The sequence below is a fragment of the Osmerus mordax genome, chromosome 17, assembly GCF_038355195.1.
Source record: "Osmerus mordax isolate fOsmMor3 chromosome 17, fOsmMor3.pri, whole genome shotgun sequence".
NCBI classification, from domain to species: Eukaryota; Metazoa; Chordata; class Actinopteri; order Osmeriformes; family Osmeridae; genus Osmerus; species Osmerus mordax.
In genome coordinates this window covers 7,167,223-7,184,733 of record NC_090066.1, presented here as the reverse complement: position 1 = coordinate 7,184,733, position 17,511 = coordinate 7,167,223, and the positions used below count along the sequence as shown (strand labels likewise).

At 46.4% G+C, this 17,511-nt stretch overlaps 1 protein-coding gene across 1 annotated transcript in view; it reads right to left on the bottom strand.

Annotated features, from left to right (window-relative positions):
• rerg (RAS-like, estrogen-regulated, growth inhibitor) overlaps positions 1-17,511 on the bottom strand; it is a 28,153-nt gene that overhangs the window by 9,623 nt on the left and 1,019 nt on the right. Inside the window, exon 2 of the mRNA XM_067254489.1 lies at positions 14,894-15,064. Coding sequence (XP_067110590.1) covers positions 14,894-14,954 — 61 coding nt within the window. The 5' untranslated portion in view covers positions 14,955-15,064. The remainder of the gene's footprint in view (positions 1-14,893; positions 15,065-17,511) is intronic.

Here is a 17,511-nt window from a genome sequence, read left to right as displayed (position 1 = left end):
AGGCCTCCTCTGGTAACAGTGACAGCAAGGCTACAAAGGCCCCATTCTTCAAAGTTGGACCTCCCCTACGACCGTCCATCAACCGCCCCCCTCAACCCCCCCCCCCCCCCCACCACCCCCCTCCCCTCGACCCTCCCTCCCTGAGTAGCTAGTGTCAAGAGAGACACAGCTAAATATCCTCCTCAGCCACTCTGGAAAGCTCATAACTCAAACTCGGACAGTCAACAGTGGAATCGTGCTGCAGTGTTTCCATGAGGACATGCAGGGTGGTGTATGTGTGTAAAGTAGTGTGTGTGTGTGTGTGAGTTTGCACTCTTGGTCCGCTCCACTGTCATTGTTCTTCAACAGTGGTGGTGTTCACCACAGGGGCCGTCACACGCCTCAGTAACTCTGAATAGGTCTGAGTGGTCTACTTGAAACTGGGAGGGTATTGGTTTCATAGCATCAAGCGGCAACACTGCAGCTTTCTACAGCGTGACAATGGGGAAAATTGCTTTGCCTTTGAACTGGAGGGGAACATTCATCATCCTGCCGTCGCTTTTTCCCCAATATAATTAGCCACTACAAGGAGGAGCTATAATGCCAAATGGACAGCCTCTGACACATTTTATTTAGTTTTTAACCCCCGTCAAGTCTTTTCTTTGAATTGGAAGTGTTTTGTTTACGGAGACGTAGGAGCTTCAGTTTTGGTTCCAGCAGTTTGTCTTTCCACAAGAATGTGGAACTGTGAATGGCCTGAGCATGATCATGATCATAATCATGTTACGTAATACACTATTAAGTTATTCATGAAACTGTCACATATTCAAATTGCTGTCGGCACATTAAAGACAATTAACAATTATATAATATCAGTTGGTGCAATGCAGTATAACACAAAGCATATCACAAAGCATCATGAGACAATTCTTACAAAGCCACCTTTCATTAGTGGAAGCCTGTCAACAATCTCATGCTTTTCGTGTTCCTCAAATACTTCCCCATGCCCCCTAATTGAATGGCTCTTCATTGAATTACGTGTTTCAACTCCTTGTTTTACACACTATGGTTCTGCTAAGCAAATAAGCACATTCCCCTGCTAAGGCACTTAAATATGTTCTCAAACAAGGACTGCATGTCGTGCAACATTCAATTAATCTCAAAGCGAAGTCTGGTAGACAATGCAGGCAGGTATGGTGAGATCTAGACTGTTTGTCTTCCATTGTTGATTTTCATGACTCCAGTGTCTCTGAACATTGAATTTCAGGACTTTATATCATATAAACACAACAAGGAGCGTCACAGTATAAATACAATTTACCGCTGCCAGAGCATACAACAGATGTTTAGTTACTTCGTGTTGTTTCATACAATTTGATTTCAGAATATAGAAAAGAAATTATGAACTGTTCCAAATTCAGTCACAAAACAATCAAATTTAGTTACAAGTTGGTTAAAACCGTCATGGTTGTTGTATGTAAAGACTGACGAACACATTATTTTGAAGCTTAATTGTTTTGAGTAAGCATTTGTACAGTGTAAAAGCTTCAACACATTTATTAATTTAATACAATGCCAAGAGTACTAATTACATTTTAGATGCATTCTCGTACTGAGGCACCTCTGTAAGCCCAGACATTCTTGATATAGTAATGTTATCATTGACGCTTTCATCCACAGCAGTGTTAAAGAGGGATTATAATCTGTGGCCTCTTGATCTGCAGTCAAGCTCTACCACTGAGCCCTATTCCTTCCCCTCTCACTCTTTGACTCCTTAAACTGGGGTCTGAAACCCTCACTGCTAACCAAGACCAAACATACAACTGGTACAGCAAGTTTCTACACAGACAGGTTCATGAGCAGGACTTCAGATCTGTAAATCCATCAGCTCACTGAGACTTGGTCCAGGCTAAAGCCCGTTACTGCCACACCGCCCACTCCTGCACAGCTAAAGCTCTTCCTAGCATTGGAGAAGACCGAACTTGATCCTCACTTGGTCTAAAAGTTTGCTAGCAGCTGGACGCTCTGCAGTGGGTGTCTTACTGCCAGGATCAATAGCCTCTACAGACCAGAGTCAATAGAACCAGAATGGCATTGTGCTCAATAACTGAGCTGGGAAAGATCTTGAGCCTGGTGCAATAAGGACAATAAATAACCGACAGACAGGCTGAGATAGCCACAGACACTGATGTTGGGGTCCTGTAGATGAGGAAATGAGATGTGATTATTGCACTGTGGTAGTAGTATTTTTTTTGTATCTTTGTTTATTTTTTTTATATTAATCTATAAATTTTTCAGCTAGATACTGTTATCGAGATGTTATTGTTGCATTGTAGTCAAGGAGACATTGTTGTTGCACTGTAGTATTATATGCTTTGGATAAAAGTATCTGCCAAAAGGATCAAATGTCAAAGTTTCCTCATGTTCTAAAGCCCGGGAACAGGTTTATTTTCCAAGACCTACCAACAAGTGACAGAAAGAGAGGTTGGGTGGTGGGGGGGCTTTGCATTTGATCTCTTGCGTCAACAGAGTCCATGGGAGGTATTCACCAAAGCCCTCTTTTTGTCCGACACGCAACATGTAGTACATTAGAGGGAGAATGGCATTCTGGCTACAAACAAAGAGCTGGCAATTAGTGGCGTCCAGCTCCTTGTTCTGGACTAGTGCCATGTTACTCATTCACCACCCTCCTAGTGGCTCAACTGCAGCCAGCACACATACACCCTGCAGGCTACTCTGGTTTCACCAGACTCCCAAGCACACCACTACACAGCCTGGGAGATACTGACTTTGTCCCATATCTGTGCTCATGTGTGGGTATGTATGTAATGATGTATGTGTGTACTCACGTGTGTGAGGGTGTTTTGGTGTATGTTTGTACGTGTGCTTGTGTGTCTTAGCCTGATCCTTCGGACTGTTGTTAAGATCCCATTCCTTAATTTCTGGCCTCAATCAGACCAAAGGACCTCAAAGACCAGAGGAGTTGGCAGCTAGCTGCCATCTAAACACTGCCTCTCCCAGGTGCATTACACAACAATATCCTCACAAAACCTCCATGACTGAATTCCATTCTCACGTTTCATGACGTTATTTGGTGTCTCGCGACCTCGACTGGAAGAGTGTCCTTTAGAGACGTCCGTCTGCTTATGGTTTACTTTAGCGCTGGGAGATCCAATCATGTTGTGGTGAATCATTGACTCGTCTGGAGTGGGTTTCCATGGCATAGTGTAAACACACAGAGCTAGGGGGCTCCTTGTAGACGGGCTGGAGAACTGGCTCCACCGTCTCTGCATCCCTCAACTCCGCTGGGGGAGACTCACGTCAGTCTGTCTGACGTCTCAAACCTGGGAGGGAAAACCCATGGGATCTACACACAAACTTCAAGCAGCACCTTTTCTGATATCAACATTGTGTATGTGTACGTGTGTGTTTGTGTTTGTGTGCGTGTGTGTGTGGCTGCCTCGTGACTGTCCCCTTCACGTGTGTCCAATCAGTTTCTGGGGTGGATTATGGTCCAGAGATACTCTGAGATGTTGTATAGATTTGGTTGAGATGGATGTGATGATCGATTTGCGATAGACTCTGCTCATGAATAAGAACAGATGAAATCAAGCCTAGAACGAACAGATGTGTGTGCGCTTATGTGTGCGATTTTATAGCGCCGCCTATATATGATATTAGTTGCTATGCATGCAACAATGCTTTGAGTTTTGCTGGCTTCTTTTATTGCACTTTGAGCAGATACTGTATGCACCTGGCATTTCAAGTGAACCGAATAAAGAATTGATTTGGGCTTTGCATTGCAATGTGTGCTTTCAGGCCTGTCTGCTGCTTTCTTCTTGAATAAGAGTTTCAAAAATCATGAGTGGCATTACAATTAAGCATCACACCGAGGTTGGAGGTTCATACAGTGGCTTGTGACAAAACCACAGCACGGCTCATTCCAGCTCCACAGAACAGCGTCAAATGCCACAAAATTTGCTTTTGACAAAGCAAGCAACAACAAAATATCCAGACCACTTCCTGTGGTCTGGGTCAAGACTCCCAATGTCAACACTCAGCACCCAGACCCAGCTTTCCCAGCATGCCTTTGACCATCACCAGACTCTCAGAGCTCTCTGCGTTGCCGCAGTAACAGGCCTTCTATTTGGTCTCGGATGCAGATTGAAAGGTCATCAACGTCAGTGAGATACATGGATGTTGACGTGCTCAGGGACTGCTCTGCAGTCAGGGGTGACTTCCACTACAGACACTGCTGCCAGAAAACGTAGACAGCATTTCCATCTAGTTATATAGGCCTAATATCATCAACGTATTACCCTTCCTCTCTCATGAGATTATTATGGGATTCATTACTGACAATTATCTGTTGTCGGTCGACACAGATCTGCCTTGCGTCTGCATGACTACACCCTTTACATCCTCCCCCTTTCCGCTCATTAGCGAAAAACGCATATGATTGAGGTTGCCAATAAGCCTCGTTCCTATAAATATGATTTAGAACATGGCTAAGACAAAGGAAATGAAACGCTAGCTGTCAGAATGACTCAATGTTGAACGTCATCCTTACCGCTACTTACCAAGAGATATAATGTGATAGCTGCTGCAGCAAATGTGTTTACAGCTGTACTTTTGATGTTTGTGTGAAGAATATGATGCACACACATACACACTCTACCTCGTTCTCGCCACCTACTTTACCAACTCTCCTGAAGTACCCTCGTCATCCAAAAAAGCAAATAAATGAGTCCTGTAAATCTAACGCACAGAACAGCGTCACAACACTTCGGATAAGCAAATCCCTTTCTTTAATTTAACACCGTCATTAATCATAAAATATACGCCTTGGAGAGCCCGGGCGGAGGAAATGAATACCTTCATCTAAACACCAGAGAGGTCTGTCTGCCTCCGGCCTCCGGCCTCAACACACACACACCATCCACTCAGCCCTGCTTCTGTTTATAGAGTGTGTTATACACACTCCAGAAGTTTGAGAGCTTTATTTGGATTCTTGATTGATTTCCCTCCAGCCTCCAGCCGTGGTGCCGTGATAATTCTGTCTGCAATTAAGCCATCAACCGTCCTGGCTGGCCAGTGGCCTGTTGAGTCAATAAATCAATGCCACTCCAAAGCGTGCCACACTCACTGCCTCACAGGAACATGACAGAGCACGTATTTGTTAATCCAGCTTTCTTGCATTGAAGGTCAATAGTGAATGATAGTCTACTTATCAATACTTTGTTTATTCTTAATACAGGGGTTATGATTTGAAGTATTAAGTACATTCCCTTTGATAAATCTGGAACAATCTATCTAGAAACCAAGAAAAGGAGCCTAACTATTTGTATCAACAACCATTTGGCATGTTACGTAACAGTATTACAGACTCTGATTGATTGTTGATCCAAACATCCAACTGTTTACTTAGGTGACTGTTGACACAGAGGTTAAAGCATTGGCCTGATGTATTAAGCATGTCTTTAAGTTTGGTATGGTGATAGGGATCATGATTCACTGTGGTCTGATTGTATTTGAGGAGTATCCTGTGCTCGCACGCCATCTCTATTACTCTTTAATGAATACATGTACCGCCAGGAGAACCCTTCTCTTAGTACTGAAAGTCCCCTGGCTCTTTCTCTCTCTTTCTCTCTCTCTCTCTCTCTCTCTCTTGTTTCAACACAACATGCACATGCAGTCCATTAGAAATAGGCCCAATGTGCAAAACACAGGGCAGCACAGACCTAGAGAGCATGAGCAACACATGCAAACAAAGTACATACTGTACTCCATCCCATTATTTGACCTTGTCTTCCCCATCCAACGTGCTTAGTGCCCCCTGATCACCTGCAGCTGATGATATCTCGGGTTTGAACACACCCACACAGGTGTGCAGGCCACAGAGATAGCTGGAAACAGGTCTCCCCGGGCCCGGTCTCCCGTTTCACTTTGAGAGAGACTGAAAGGGGCCGTGAAACCCGAGTCCCTCCACTTTAAAGGTGTTCCATAAGAGCGAGAGGGGCGGGAGAGAGATGAAGAGAGGGAGCGAGTCCGAGCCAAGAAGGTGATAACCGGAAGAACACGAAAGAAAGAGGGAGGAAGAGTGAGAGAGATGCTAAACAGAAGAGAAACCTCCAGAAAGAGAGACCGAGCAAGAGGGAGTGAGAGACAGAGAGATGGAGTCTTTCTCCTCAAAGCCCCAAGGCTGCGTTAACTAGGGCACCAGGGCGGCTATGATTTCACACTTCTCTGTGCCGCTGAAAGGCTGAGCTGGCTGGGGCTGGACTTAGAGAGGGCATCGAGTTTCTGATAACACACTGGATCTCCAACTCATTTGGTCACTAAACAATATGAGCTTAACTCCTATTCAGCCTTCCTCATGTGTAACCCAGATGATAAGTGAGATGCAGTGGGGTTTGGGATCAAGTACACTAGATTTAGTCAGTTGAAGGTGATACTCTGGTTTTGTCTTGCCCATCTGATACCTCTTGTGTTGTCCTTCTAATCTGGGAGTTGGAGAATGTAGTCTTTGTCGGTGGTTTTAAGACTGATGTCTGTGATTGAGTGTGGAGGACCCTATTTCGAACACAGACTGCTGTATAGCTTTGATTGCGAAAACCATTAGGATCACTGAGAGATCAAAGCAGCCATGTCCGAGAGGTACAACGAACAAGTGGCTTTTGTAGGTTTATTGCTCTGGCCAAATCATATCCAGATGTTACACCAATACACTTCATACAAGCTGATGAATGTTTTTATGAACATATAATGAAAATGACATGAGCTTCATGACTTGAGAGCAATTGACAATCATTTTGACATCTAGGGAGGGGGGAACATCTTTTAAAGGCACAGATGAATCAGAACTTGATTGGATGTGAAGAGTGGGTGGACGACCGACCAGATAAGCTGTGTGTGAGTCTGTGTGTGTGTGTGTGTGTTGTCTTAATTTTCCAAGTGGTTCCAAAAAAAGGAAACATAAAGCAGCGTATTTCCTAATAACCCACCTCTCTTAAAGGACAAGAAAGAAACGACTTAATAGATCCATCATGAAATTGTAAGAGCACTCTCAATCTCCTGACACACAGTGGGGGAGGGAGGAGGGAGGGAGGAGGGAGGGGGGAGGGCAGATATTTTGTTACAAGAGGGAAAAATCAGAGCGATGACTCACACTCCTTTAAGGCGGCAAACTCCGGCACTGAGTGCTTGCAAAGTGGCCATAGGGCGAGATGGAGGTGGACATTATCAGCGCTTGCGTTGGCAAGGGTCTAAAAATAAGTCAATAGATAGCAGACACAATATAATCCGTGAAGGAGAGAGGCAGAGGGAAACAGAGAGTGAAAGGAAGAGAGAGAAAGAGAGAGACAGAACGTGAGTGAAGTAAAGAGAAGCCCACCTTCCTGTGACACAAACGCACCCTTTCGCGGGCGTTCCATTGTGTGAAGTAAGATTGCAGCAGTTGAATAGGGGGAGAGCGTGTGTGGGTGCTGAGGCTGATTGAAGGCCTTTAGAGAGGGAATAGATAAGGTGAGTTCTGAGCACATCCTGTTCCATCCCAGGGACAATAGGAGGCTGCGGGGAGGGCAGTGTGAGGGGGAGGAAGAGATGGAGAGAGGAGAGGAAGAGATGGAGAGAGGGGAGGAGAGGAAGAGATGGAGAGGGGGGAGGAGAGGAAGAGATGGAGAGAGGGGAGGAGAGGAAGAGATGGAGAGAGGGGAGGAGAGGAAGAGATGGAGAGAGGGGAGGAGAGGGGAGGAAGAGATGGAGAGAGGGGAGGAGAGGAGAGGGGAGGAGAGGAAGTGATGAAGAGAGGGGAGGAGAGGGGAGGGAGAGATGGAAGGAGAGGGGAGAAAGAGAGGGGAGGAGAGGGGAGGGAGAGATGGAGAGAGGGGAGGAGAGGGGAGGGGGGAAGAGATGAAGAGAGGGGAGGAGAGGGGAGGAAGAGATGGAGAGAGGAGAGGGGAGGAGAGGATGAGATGGAGAGAGGGGAGGAAGAGATGGAGAGAGGGGAGGAGAGGGGAGGAAGAGATGGAGAGAGGGGAGGAGAGGGGAGGGGGGAAGAGATGAAGAGAGGGGAGGAAGAGATGGAGAGAGGGGAGGAGAGGGGAGGACGAGATTGAGAGAGGGGAGGAAGAGATGGAGAGAGCGGAGGAGAGTGGAGGAAGAGATGGAGAGGGGAGAGGAGAGGAAGAGATGGAGAGAGGAGAGGAGAGGGGAGGAGGAAGAAGAGATGGAGAGGGAGAGGGGAAACGAGCAAAGAGGAGAGGAAAGGGAGAGGTGGAGAGAGGAGAGGAGATGAAAGGGGAGAAAGAGATGGAGTGAGGAGAAGAAAGGAGGAGAGGAGAGAGGATAGGAGAGGGCTGATGCTAATGTAATCCATTTCAATCAAAGTTAAGAGCTCGTTGGTGGACCCTGAGTGCCAGTGTGTGGGAAGAACATATCACATGCCTCATTCCTGTAGAAGAATGTAATTACATCTACGCAGTGCTTTTCATTCCCTCTGTGCGGTTTACATGGTTAGCCAATGACGTATTGACCTGATGCATAGGAGCGATTATCAGCCTGTCACAATCTCTGATAGTGTACAGTAAGTAAAGCATGTAATGTATGCTATCCAAGGTTTGAAAGCAAAACAATTTACAAACTGTCTGTGAAATTGAATCCTCACCCAGCCGCACACATACACACACAAACACACACGTGCACCCACACACTCACGTGCACACACGAGCATAGACTTCCAACAGCATCAGACATGCAGAAGCCTGTTCGTCACCCTCCATGCACGCAGTCCGTACACAGGCAACACAACACAGTCTCAGGCCCCTCCCTGTATGTGGCCCCCATCTTCATTTCCTGTCACCCCTACTCTCCCACACGCCTCTCAACTCTTCTTTCACCTCTCATTTCCTCTCTCCTCCTCCTCTCTGCTTCCCTCTCTCCTGTCCCCCTTTCTCTTCCCCAGTCATCGCCCTCTATCTTCTCTTCGCGGGCAGCCAATCGTCGAGTCGATGAGTGACTCCCCCGCAGGCGGCCAGGCGGGGGTGAGCCCTCAGCCCGCTGACAGACAAGGGAGCAGGACTGAGTGTCTGTGCTTCCTGGTGCCTCCACAGAGCGCCTCTGAGAACCCTTCCCCTCCTGAGCAGCCTCTGCTGCGGACAGACTGAGAAGGTCCTTCCTGCTCTTTTCTCTCTCTCTCTCTCTCTCTCTCTCTCTCTCTCTCTCTCTCTCTCTCTCTCTCTCTCCCTCCCTCCGTCTCTCTCTCTCTCTCTCTGACATGCTTGAATATTCTACTTCTTGTTTGGGTTGGCGTCAGGCCAGCCCCTGGTTGAGTGATATTTATGGCATAGAGGCCACATGCTACCAGACAACAACACTCCCTGTGGGCCACTAAATCACTAGGATGAGGGGAGGGTTATAGGTTGGCCCACAGTAGGCTTCGACAGAGATGTAAATCAACAGTGTTATTGTCGGACATTCAAGAGAATGGCTACTTTTGTTTCTTTTCGTTTTTTGATTCCAACTCATTATCACAACAAGCAAGCTCTGTGCTTCATTCTCAGTAAGTGCATGAAAGTGTCTCTCTGCTTTTAGAGCAGAGTGAAACAGCTCTCTAGGATGCTCCTTGGATCCATCCCAGGTCAAAACAAGAATTACTGTCTGTGTGCTGTCCATTTGTCAGTCAATACCTTACAGTCTTGTTTGGGTGTGTGTGTGTGGGGGGGGGGGGGGGGCTTGTTTGTGTGTGTTTTAGAGTTAAAACAAGTCCAAAATGATCCTGGAAGTTTTGCAATCAAGGACATCAAAGACAAAAAGCCATTTTGGGCTCTAAGGAAACCTTTGAAGTGGAATACAGACTACAAAATCAAATAAATACTTATGGTAATAAATGGCTATTAGATATGTTTGCTCAGTATTGGTCTTTCAAAACATATAGTGCCAGTGCCCCTATGTACGCCAAACAACCATTTCACACACGAGCAACATAAGCAAGTCGTAACTCACCAAACCCATTACATACACCATGCAACGTGTAACATGGCACAGAGTTGCTCAGCACAGTGATTACCTAAGGCATATACAATGTGTGGCTATAGCAGCTCTCCAGAACTAACATAAACTGGAAAAAAAACAAAATAGTTAATGCAGTAGGCTGAGAAGTTTTCTAGAATGTCTGCATTATAGAACGTCTGCGTTCCACGGAAAAATATACTGACTTTCCCCCCCAATGCGAGGATGGTGGTTACTAGGAATTTGCACTTTGTCCTTTAACGAAATGTGTATCATTTATGTGGTCTTTGATTTGCTACACATAGAAATGTAATATTCTAAGGTGATAAGGATGAAAGTATGACTGTGTGTGCCAACTAACTTTCGAATGTCTTTTCACAGGAAATGATTCGTGTTTGAAAGCATATCTTCGGGTGCGGCTCAGACTTGCCAAGCAGGGCTAAACCCACAGGTCCACGGCCTGCTCGTGAGCTGGCACACCCTCATGCCTTCATCACTACCTGCAGAGTGCAGAGATGCAGGTGGAGTCGAGCCGCCGGCTGTGAGTCCCCCAGCAGCCGGGACACGAGAGCCTTCTGCAGAATGCTGCTTTCAGACAACACAACAACACATGACTACAGGGGCCTGTTAACAATCAGACAACCATCAGCACATCTACATGCGTGTGGACTGGGGCAGGGAAGCCAACAAGGTTTTTTTTCTTTTGGCTCCCATAAAAAAGAAAAGAACTGCCCATATCCCTCCCCCTTTACAACATATATAGTGGCCACATTTTTGAAAATTGGACCTTTGGACCTGAATTAGAGAGCACAGCACTTCAGGGCAGGAGTCAGGGAAGATTAAAACCCAGATGGACGGGAACAACGTCCATTCGAATCACAGATTCCCTTCCTCCTGGAGATGCTTAATTTCCTGAACAAGCCCTCCTTGAACAAGGCGATCGTGGGCTTGCATAATGCAGCCCACCGTGATGAAGGAGAGAGAAATAGAGCAAAAGAGAGAGAGAAAGCAAGAGAGAGCGAGGAGAGAGAGAGAGAGAGCGAGAGAGAGGAGAGAGAGAGGAGAGACGTCTTGTTTACGTTGGGTGCATCCATGGATATGGTTGTTCCTGGTCTTCAAGCCTATTTCACATCAGTGAGAGAGTGGTCATTCAATCATATAAGCGGGAATACCGAGGGGTCCAAAGCACTCGGTCAAAATGAGAACACCATTTAAATTGATCTGTAGCTAATGTGTAATGTGTGTGCATGTGCCTGTGTGTGTGTGTGTGTACGTGCACGTTCACGTGTGTGTGCCCTGTTCATGCAGTGTGAGAGTGTGTTTAGACCCTTCCTGAGTGAGCTACTTGCATTAAGCTGATTCATGGTCAGCTCCTGCCGCTGGAAACCATAAACAGCGGTCTTTCTGGAACAGCATGCAGACTTGTATTATTGTTACCTTTCTATGCCTCAGGAATAATGGAGAAAGAGAGAGAGAGACAGACAGACAGAGACGGAGAGGCAGGGAGGTAAGGATAATTAGAGAGAAAGATAGAAACACATGTAGAGAGAGAGGCAGAGAGAGAGAGAGAGAGAGAGAGAGAGAGAGAGAGAGAGAGAGAGAGAGAGAGAGAGAGAGAGAGAGAGAGAGAGAGAGAGAGAGAGAGAAGGAAAGAGACAGAGCGAGAGTGAGAGTGAGAGTGAGAGGGAGAGTGAGAGTGAGAGCGTGAGGATGTTTGAGGAGCTAGCAGTCGGGCAGACGGGTCCTTTTATGGGGCTGCTTTTCACACTCAATAAACTCCATTTCCACTTCTGGATTCCCAGATAAAAAAGCTAAACTCAGGCCAAAAGAACATCCAATATTGTGGGTGTTTTTGTGATGATGAGTGTGTGGGTGCCTGTCTGACTGACAGACGTACTGAACTTTTACCCATTTATACCCATTCCAGACACCAACTACCTCCTGTGTGTCAATAAACCACAGCCTTGGAAACAGCAGTCAGATAACCTGCCAGTCAATACACTTAATACACATGATTAGGACTCTTTATTCTTTCTCTCAGTCTCCCTCCCTCTCTGTATATTTCTGTATTTATTTCTCTCATTCAGCATTTTGCTCTCTCTCCCTTTTTGTCCCCATCCATCAGCGTGTCTGTCTGTCTGCCTGTCAGTGAGCCTGTCTGCCCTACCCTAGCCCTGTCTGTCTGCCTCTCTCCCTCTCTTCTTGGTGACTAGTGGGATCCAGATCACCCCAGTACCTCACGTCTCTCTCTCCAATCTCTCCGTGTCTCTGCTGACTCTCCACAGCCCTGTCTGATGAGCGTGCTCACCATCACTTCTCCATCACGCTCCTGTTCGTCTACAGAAATAGATCCCATTAATAACCCCCCTGTACCTCTAGCACACACATACACACATACACACACACACACACACTCACCACCAGTCCACAGTCCCAAGCCAAGACAGAATCACTTTGTTGAGGGAAGGTGAAACTGACAGTCTGGGGAATTAAAACAGCTCTGAGCCACATGGTGTTACGGGACAATGTCATATATGAGACAGAGCCTGGCAGAACAACTCACTGGCACCTTCCAGTACTGTATGTCAACATCTATCCATCCATTAATAATCCATCCGTAAAACGCCAAAATTGAGTATTATTATTTTGTATAATATTATATTTGGGGATATGTGCAGGTATCTCAGTTAGGTAGATATATTGTATGGATGTGTGTCTGTCTCTCCTGCTGACCCAACCTCTAACCCCGGCTTCAAAGCTAACTCAAGTGGCTGTCAGCCAATCAAGGCCTGAGTGGGAGGGGTCACAGAGGTAGCCGTGGTCACAGTCGGACTAGGAAGCAATTACACCCACATCTGGCCCTGGAAAGCCTTTATGCACTCTCCCTCCCCCTCTCCTAATCACCCCCGGCCCCACCACAGCTCTCCCCTCTCCCTCTCATCGACCATGCTCTGGCTGTGAAGTACTATGAAGCCATGGTGGAATACTTCTCTCCAACACACTCCAGCTGACTTTGGTTGGGATCTACTGGATGGTTCCAGCCATGTATTGTAGAGATGACTCATGTTACATAACTATGTTTTGTATTTTTAATATACGAATAGGTCTGGTGAACACCTGGTATGAGAACATAGTTGTGTCCTGTGGTGATTCCAGTGAATCAGATAAATCATCGTCTCTTATCAGCTCTGCCATCATCTCCAACATCTTCTCTCCACCATCCTCTCTCATGGTCTCTCCTCTCTCATGGTCTCTCCTCTCTCATGGTCTCTCCCCTCTCAAGGTCTCTCCTCTTTCATGGACTCTCCTCTCAAGGTCTCTCGTCTCAAGGTCTGTCCTGTCTCAAGGTCTCTCCTCTCAAGGTCTGTCCTCTCTCATGGTCTCTCCTCTCAAGGTCTCTCCACTTTCATGGTCTCTCCCCTCTCAAGGTCTCTCCTCTCTCAAGGTCTCTCCTCTCAAAGTCTGTCCTCTCTCATAGTCTCTCCTCTCAAGGTCTCTCCTCTTTCATGGTCTCTCCTCTCTCAATGTCTCTCTCCTCTCATGATCTCTCCTTCTAGTTCGTCTTCTCGGTCGATGCTGACCGATTTTCCTCTTCCTTTCAACCACAGTCGCCCTCAGACACTGACAGGCTTTACGATCACAGAAATGCACCTGAACAGCCGGGGAAACTAATGACCTTGTCTTCCAGGAGCGGGAACTCGGCGACCTCCGCTTTCAAGGCTGTGATTGGATTCTAAAAGAAAACGCTTTGCAGCAGATAGCAGGATGTGCGATACAAAGCAGGTCTCCTGCATGTATCATCATCCACCTCCCCTCACTTGGGCCTTGACGTTTACAGCAGGACACACTGTGCTGGGACAATAGGTCTCAGACTCTTTTTATCTCCACTTTACCACACACTGTGAAGACAGACAGGCACTGAGGCGCTGGGAAAAACAGTTTGTGTGCTTGTTTTGTGCAAAACTGTAATCTACAGTCTATATCCTTTGAAGTCAATGTTCAGTACAAACGAACATTTCATTGCAATAGATTTTTTCTATCAAACTGTATACTTTTCCATTGTATTCTATCATACTCAAATATATTGCATCATACTCTCTTCTATTCTATTCTAATATTTGCTCTTGCATTCTGTTACATCCAATCCTGTTGTTATTGTATTACATTTTATTATGTTCTATTGTTCCACTGGTTTCCTGATCACTGGGCTCCAAGGGGGCACTTGCAGCTGCCTGGGAGCCCCAGAGGCCTTGGGGGAACAGGGTTATCATGAATCTATCTATCTGAACCACATGTCTCCTTATTGGAGTTTTCATGACAGGCCTTTCCAATGACCTCCAGCTGCACTGGTATTACATAGGTGGGCTTCTTAGACAAGTGAAAGGAATGTTTTCCTGCACAGTAGATTACCACAGACAGAAATCGGTTTTAATTAGCAGTCGGCGTGAAATGTATGCCGTGTTATCCTGTTGGACACTGTAGATAGTGTTGGTAACTTATCTCTCTGGCTGGGTCATCGACCTCATGAGTAACAGAATGATTGAATGCAAGATTGATTGATTGTTACTTGGTAAATGACAAGTAGGACTGAAAGAATTAACAACCATTTGCGTATGAGGTTTTTGGCAGACTGCTCAAAGTTTGTTCTGAAGGGGATTGAAGATATCAAACCTGACAGAGATACTGGCAAGATGAAAATGAGAGCGATACAGACGAGATAAAACAGTTACAGATCTTTGGACTGGCACAGAGTGAGAAAAAACGGGGGACAGAAAAGACAAAGAGAGAGAGAAAAAAAAACAGAGAAATAGAGAAAGAGAGAAAAGGAGAGAAAGGAAGAGAGAATAGAAGAGTGAAGTCAAGAGAAGAGGAAAAAAGTAGAGAGGAGAGAATAAGACAAACCTACCGGATTTTCCCACCCCTGCTCTGCCGAACACGGCCAGTTTCACCTCTGGGCTTTTGGCCATGACCACGAACACCGAAAATCAGCCAGCCAATTACAGCGCAGCGCTGACAGTTCCCACAGTGGGTGTGAGATCAGAGGCCCATCCTTCACACCACGCAGGAGCAGGGAAGTCTGGGGAAAGAACACACCACACACCAAATGCAGGATTAGGGTCTGAGGATACTGCTGTGACTGCAGCAATGAAAAATGATACATGAAGGTCTGTTCCTGTTTTTTATTAAGACTGTGAGTCATAAAGTCAAATAAAAATACAAAACGGTGTTACAAGATAACAAATCAAAACTAAGTGCTTTGAAGCTTTATATCTCAAGATAATCCAAGTGGGAATTATCTTGCTGTTTTCATTTGAAAAGGGGTAATATCCCCCTCAGTGAGAACAGTGGTATCTTACTGATAGTGCTGATAGCCATGCAGCCCTGCTGGGCTTCATGTGACTCAGGTCTCCATGCAGAGCCCCTCTCTAACAGGCCGTCCATCACTAGGAAACAAGACTGGTGTTTACCAAGGATGGACCTCTTCTCTCTGACTGGCTGTTTCTCTAATTGACTGGCTGTTTATTGTCTGGTCCCTGACTGGCTGCGTATCTGCTGGTATCTTCAGCCGTGTAATGGACTGACTTACTGGCTGTTTCATCACCTATCTCACTAACTGACTGGTTCCTCAGCTATCTAAGTGACTGTCTCACACCTGCTCTTCTGCCAGATTAGGCTGAGAATACCATCCGCAGCGTTACTGAGGGCAACCGCGTGTGCAGTGGTGGGCTTTTAGCAGCCATTTCTATCAGCACTGAAGAGATGAGAGAGAGAAAGAGAGAGAGGGAGAGAGAGAGAGAGGGAGAGAGAGAGAGAGAGAGAGAGCATATGGCTGGCAGTCTGATGAATTACTCATTCATATTTATGACAGATAACTATGAGCCCAAAACAGTGTCAATGCTACCCTTATCTTTTTTGATTCACTGACAAAACGTATCCCGAACGCAATTTGACCCAATTAGTTTATCATTTATAATGTATATGATTATAGTAACCCCTTTCAAACATTCGCAGATGCACAGGTCCCTCAACCTCATCTGTTTACTATACTGGTTCATGTTGAAGGCTAATGACTCAATTCATCACTGTCCCTCACCCTTGATTATAACCTGGCTCTATCTTCACATCCTTCCACACCACCACTCCATGACACGTCCCACCATAGCAACATGCCACACCAAACCATCACAACACACCGCAACACCACCATAACACACCACGCCCTGCCAGCACGCCACACCAGAGCAACTCGCCACATCAAACCACGCCCCTGCCGTAGCACAATCACGACACAGCCCCTCGCCATGCCACCCCTCACCCTCTCGCCATACCACATCCCAACACACATGGCACAGCACAATCCAACCCCCAGTTCGGACCAGATCACACCATACCACATACCACCACACTGTCATGTCTCACACACACCCATACACGGCATTCCACTGCTCTGCTAATGAGATTGTGTGTCCCTGTTCGAACCTCCCAGGTTCCTGCAAGGCTCAAGTGGAACATGATAAGCACCATCAACATGGCCAAGGATGGACACATCTGCATCCCTCCCTCTCCTCCCTCTGGCTGAGCAGGCAGGCCTGGACACAGGAGGCTCTCTCTCTCACACACACACACGCGCACACACACACAAACCACCCTAACATTAAGATGAGAGCCTTTATCTCCTAACATCCTTCCTCCTGCCAAAGCAAATGAAGGCAGAAGACTCAAGAACACTCAGACTGCTATTGCTGTATCTCTCTCTATCTCTTACACACACACACACACACCATCACTATAACTCAGCAACATTTACCAAATGCAACAGCTGGTCAACCCACACACCAGAGGGCAAGAACACCCAGGATGAGGAGGAGGAAGCAGAGAAGGAGGTGAATTAAGAAGAATGAGGAGTCCAAATAAGAGGAGGAGGAAGAAGAGGACTGCACCTGCCCCCCCCTGTGTGTGTGTGTGTGTGTGTGTGTGTATGTGTGTCTGTGATTACATGTGAACATGTGCAGATGTATTTGTTTGCCTAGCTCTCTCACTATATCGTGGTGAAACATTTTGTTTAATGTTGTGCCATATGTTTCATCTGAATTATAAGTGCTCCCGTTTGGGCGGGGACTAAACACAATTAGCCTTTATTTTTCTTCCCACACAGAACCAAACGCCTAGTACATCGACTCAGCCTTTTCGGGCCTTGCAGGCTACGTTGAGTCAGCAGAGAATCAGGGTGGTGGCCAAGGCCAGGGACAGATTACAGGGTTCAGATGCGTACCCTGGGTGGAGACCTGACTGGAGGCTTGAGCCATGGTGAGCCGCATGCTAAAAAAAGGATCTTCACAAACCACAGGGGTAGTAAATGTGTCTGGTATTCCCTTCACACTGTCAGGGACTGTTGTGGAATCAACAGTGGACTACGGAGTTGGGTGTGGAATCTTGCATGGTTAATGTAGAAATAATAGCCAATGTATTTAAAACTTAATAACAGTAAGGGCCTAAATCTTTATGAACATGTTAAATCTGTAT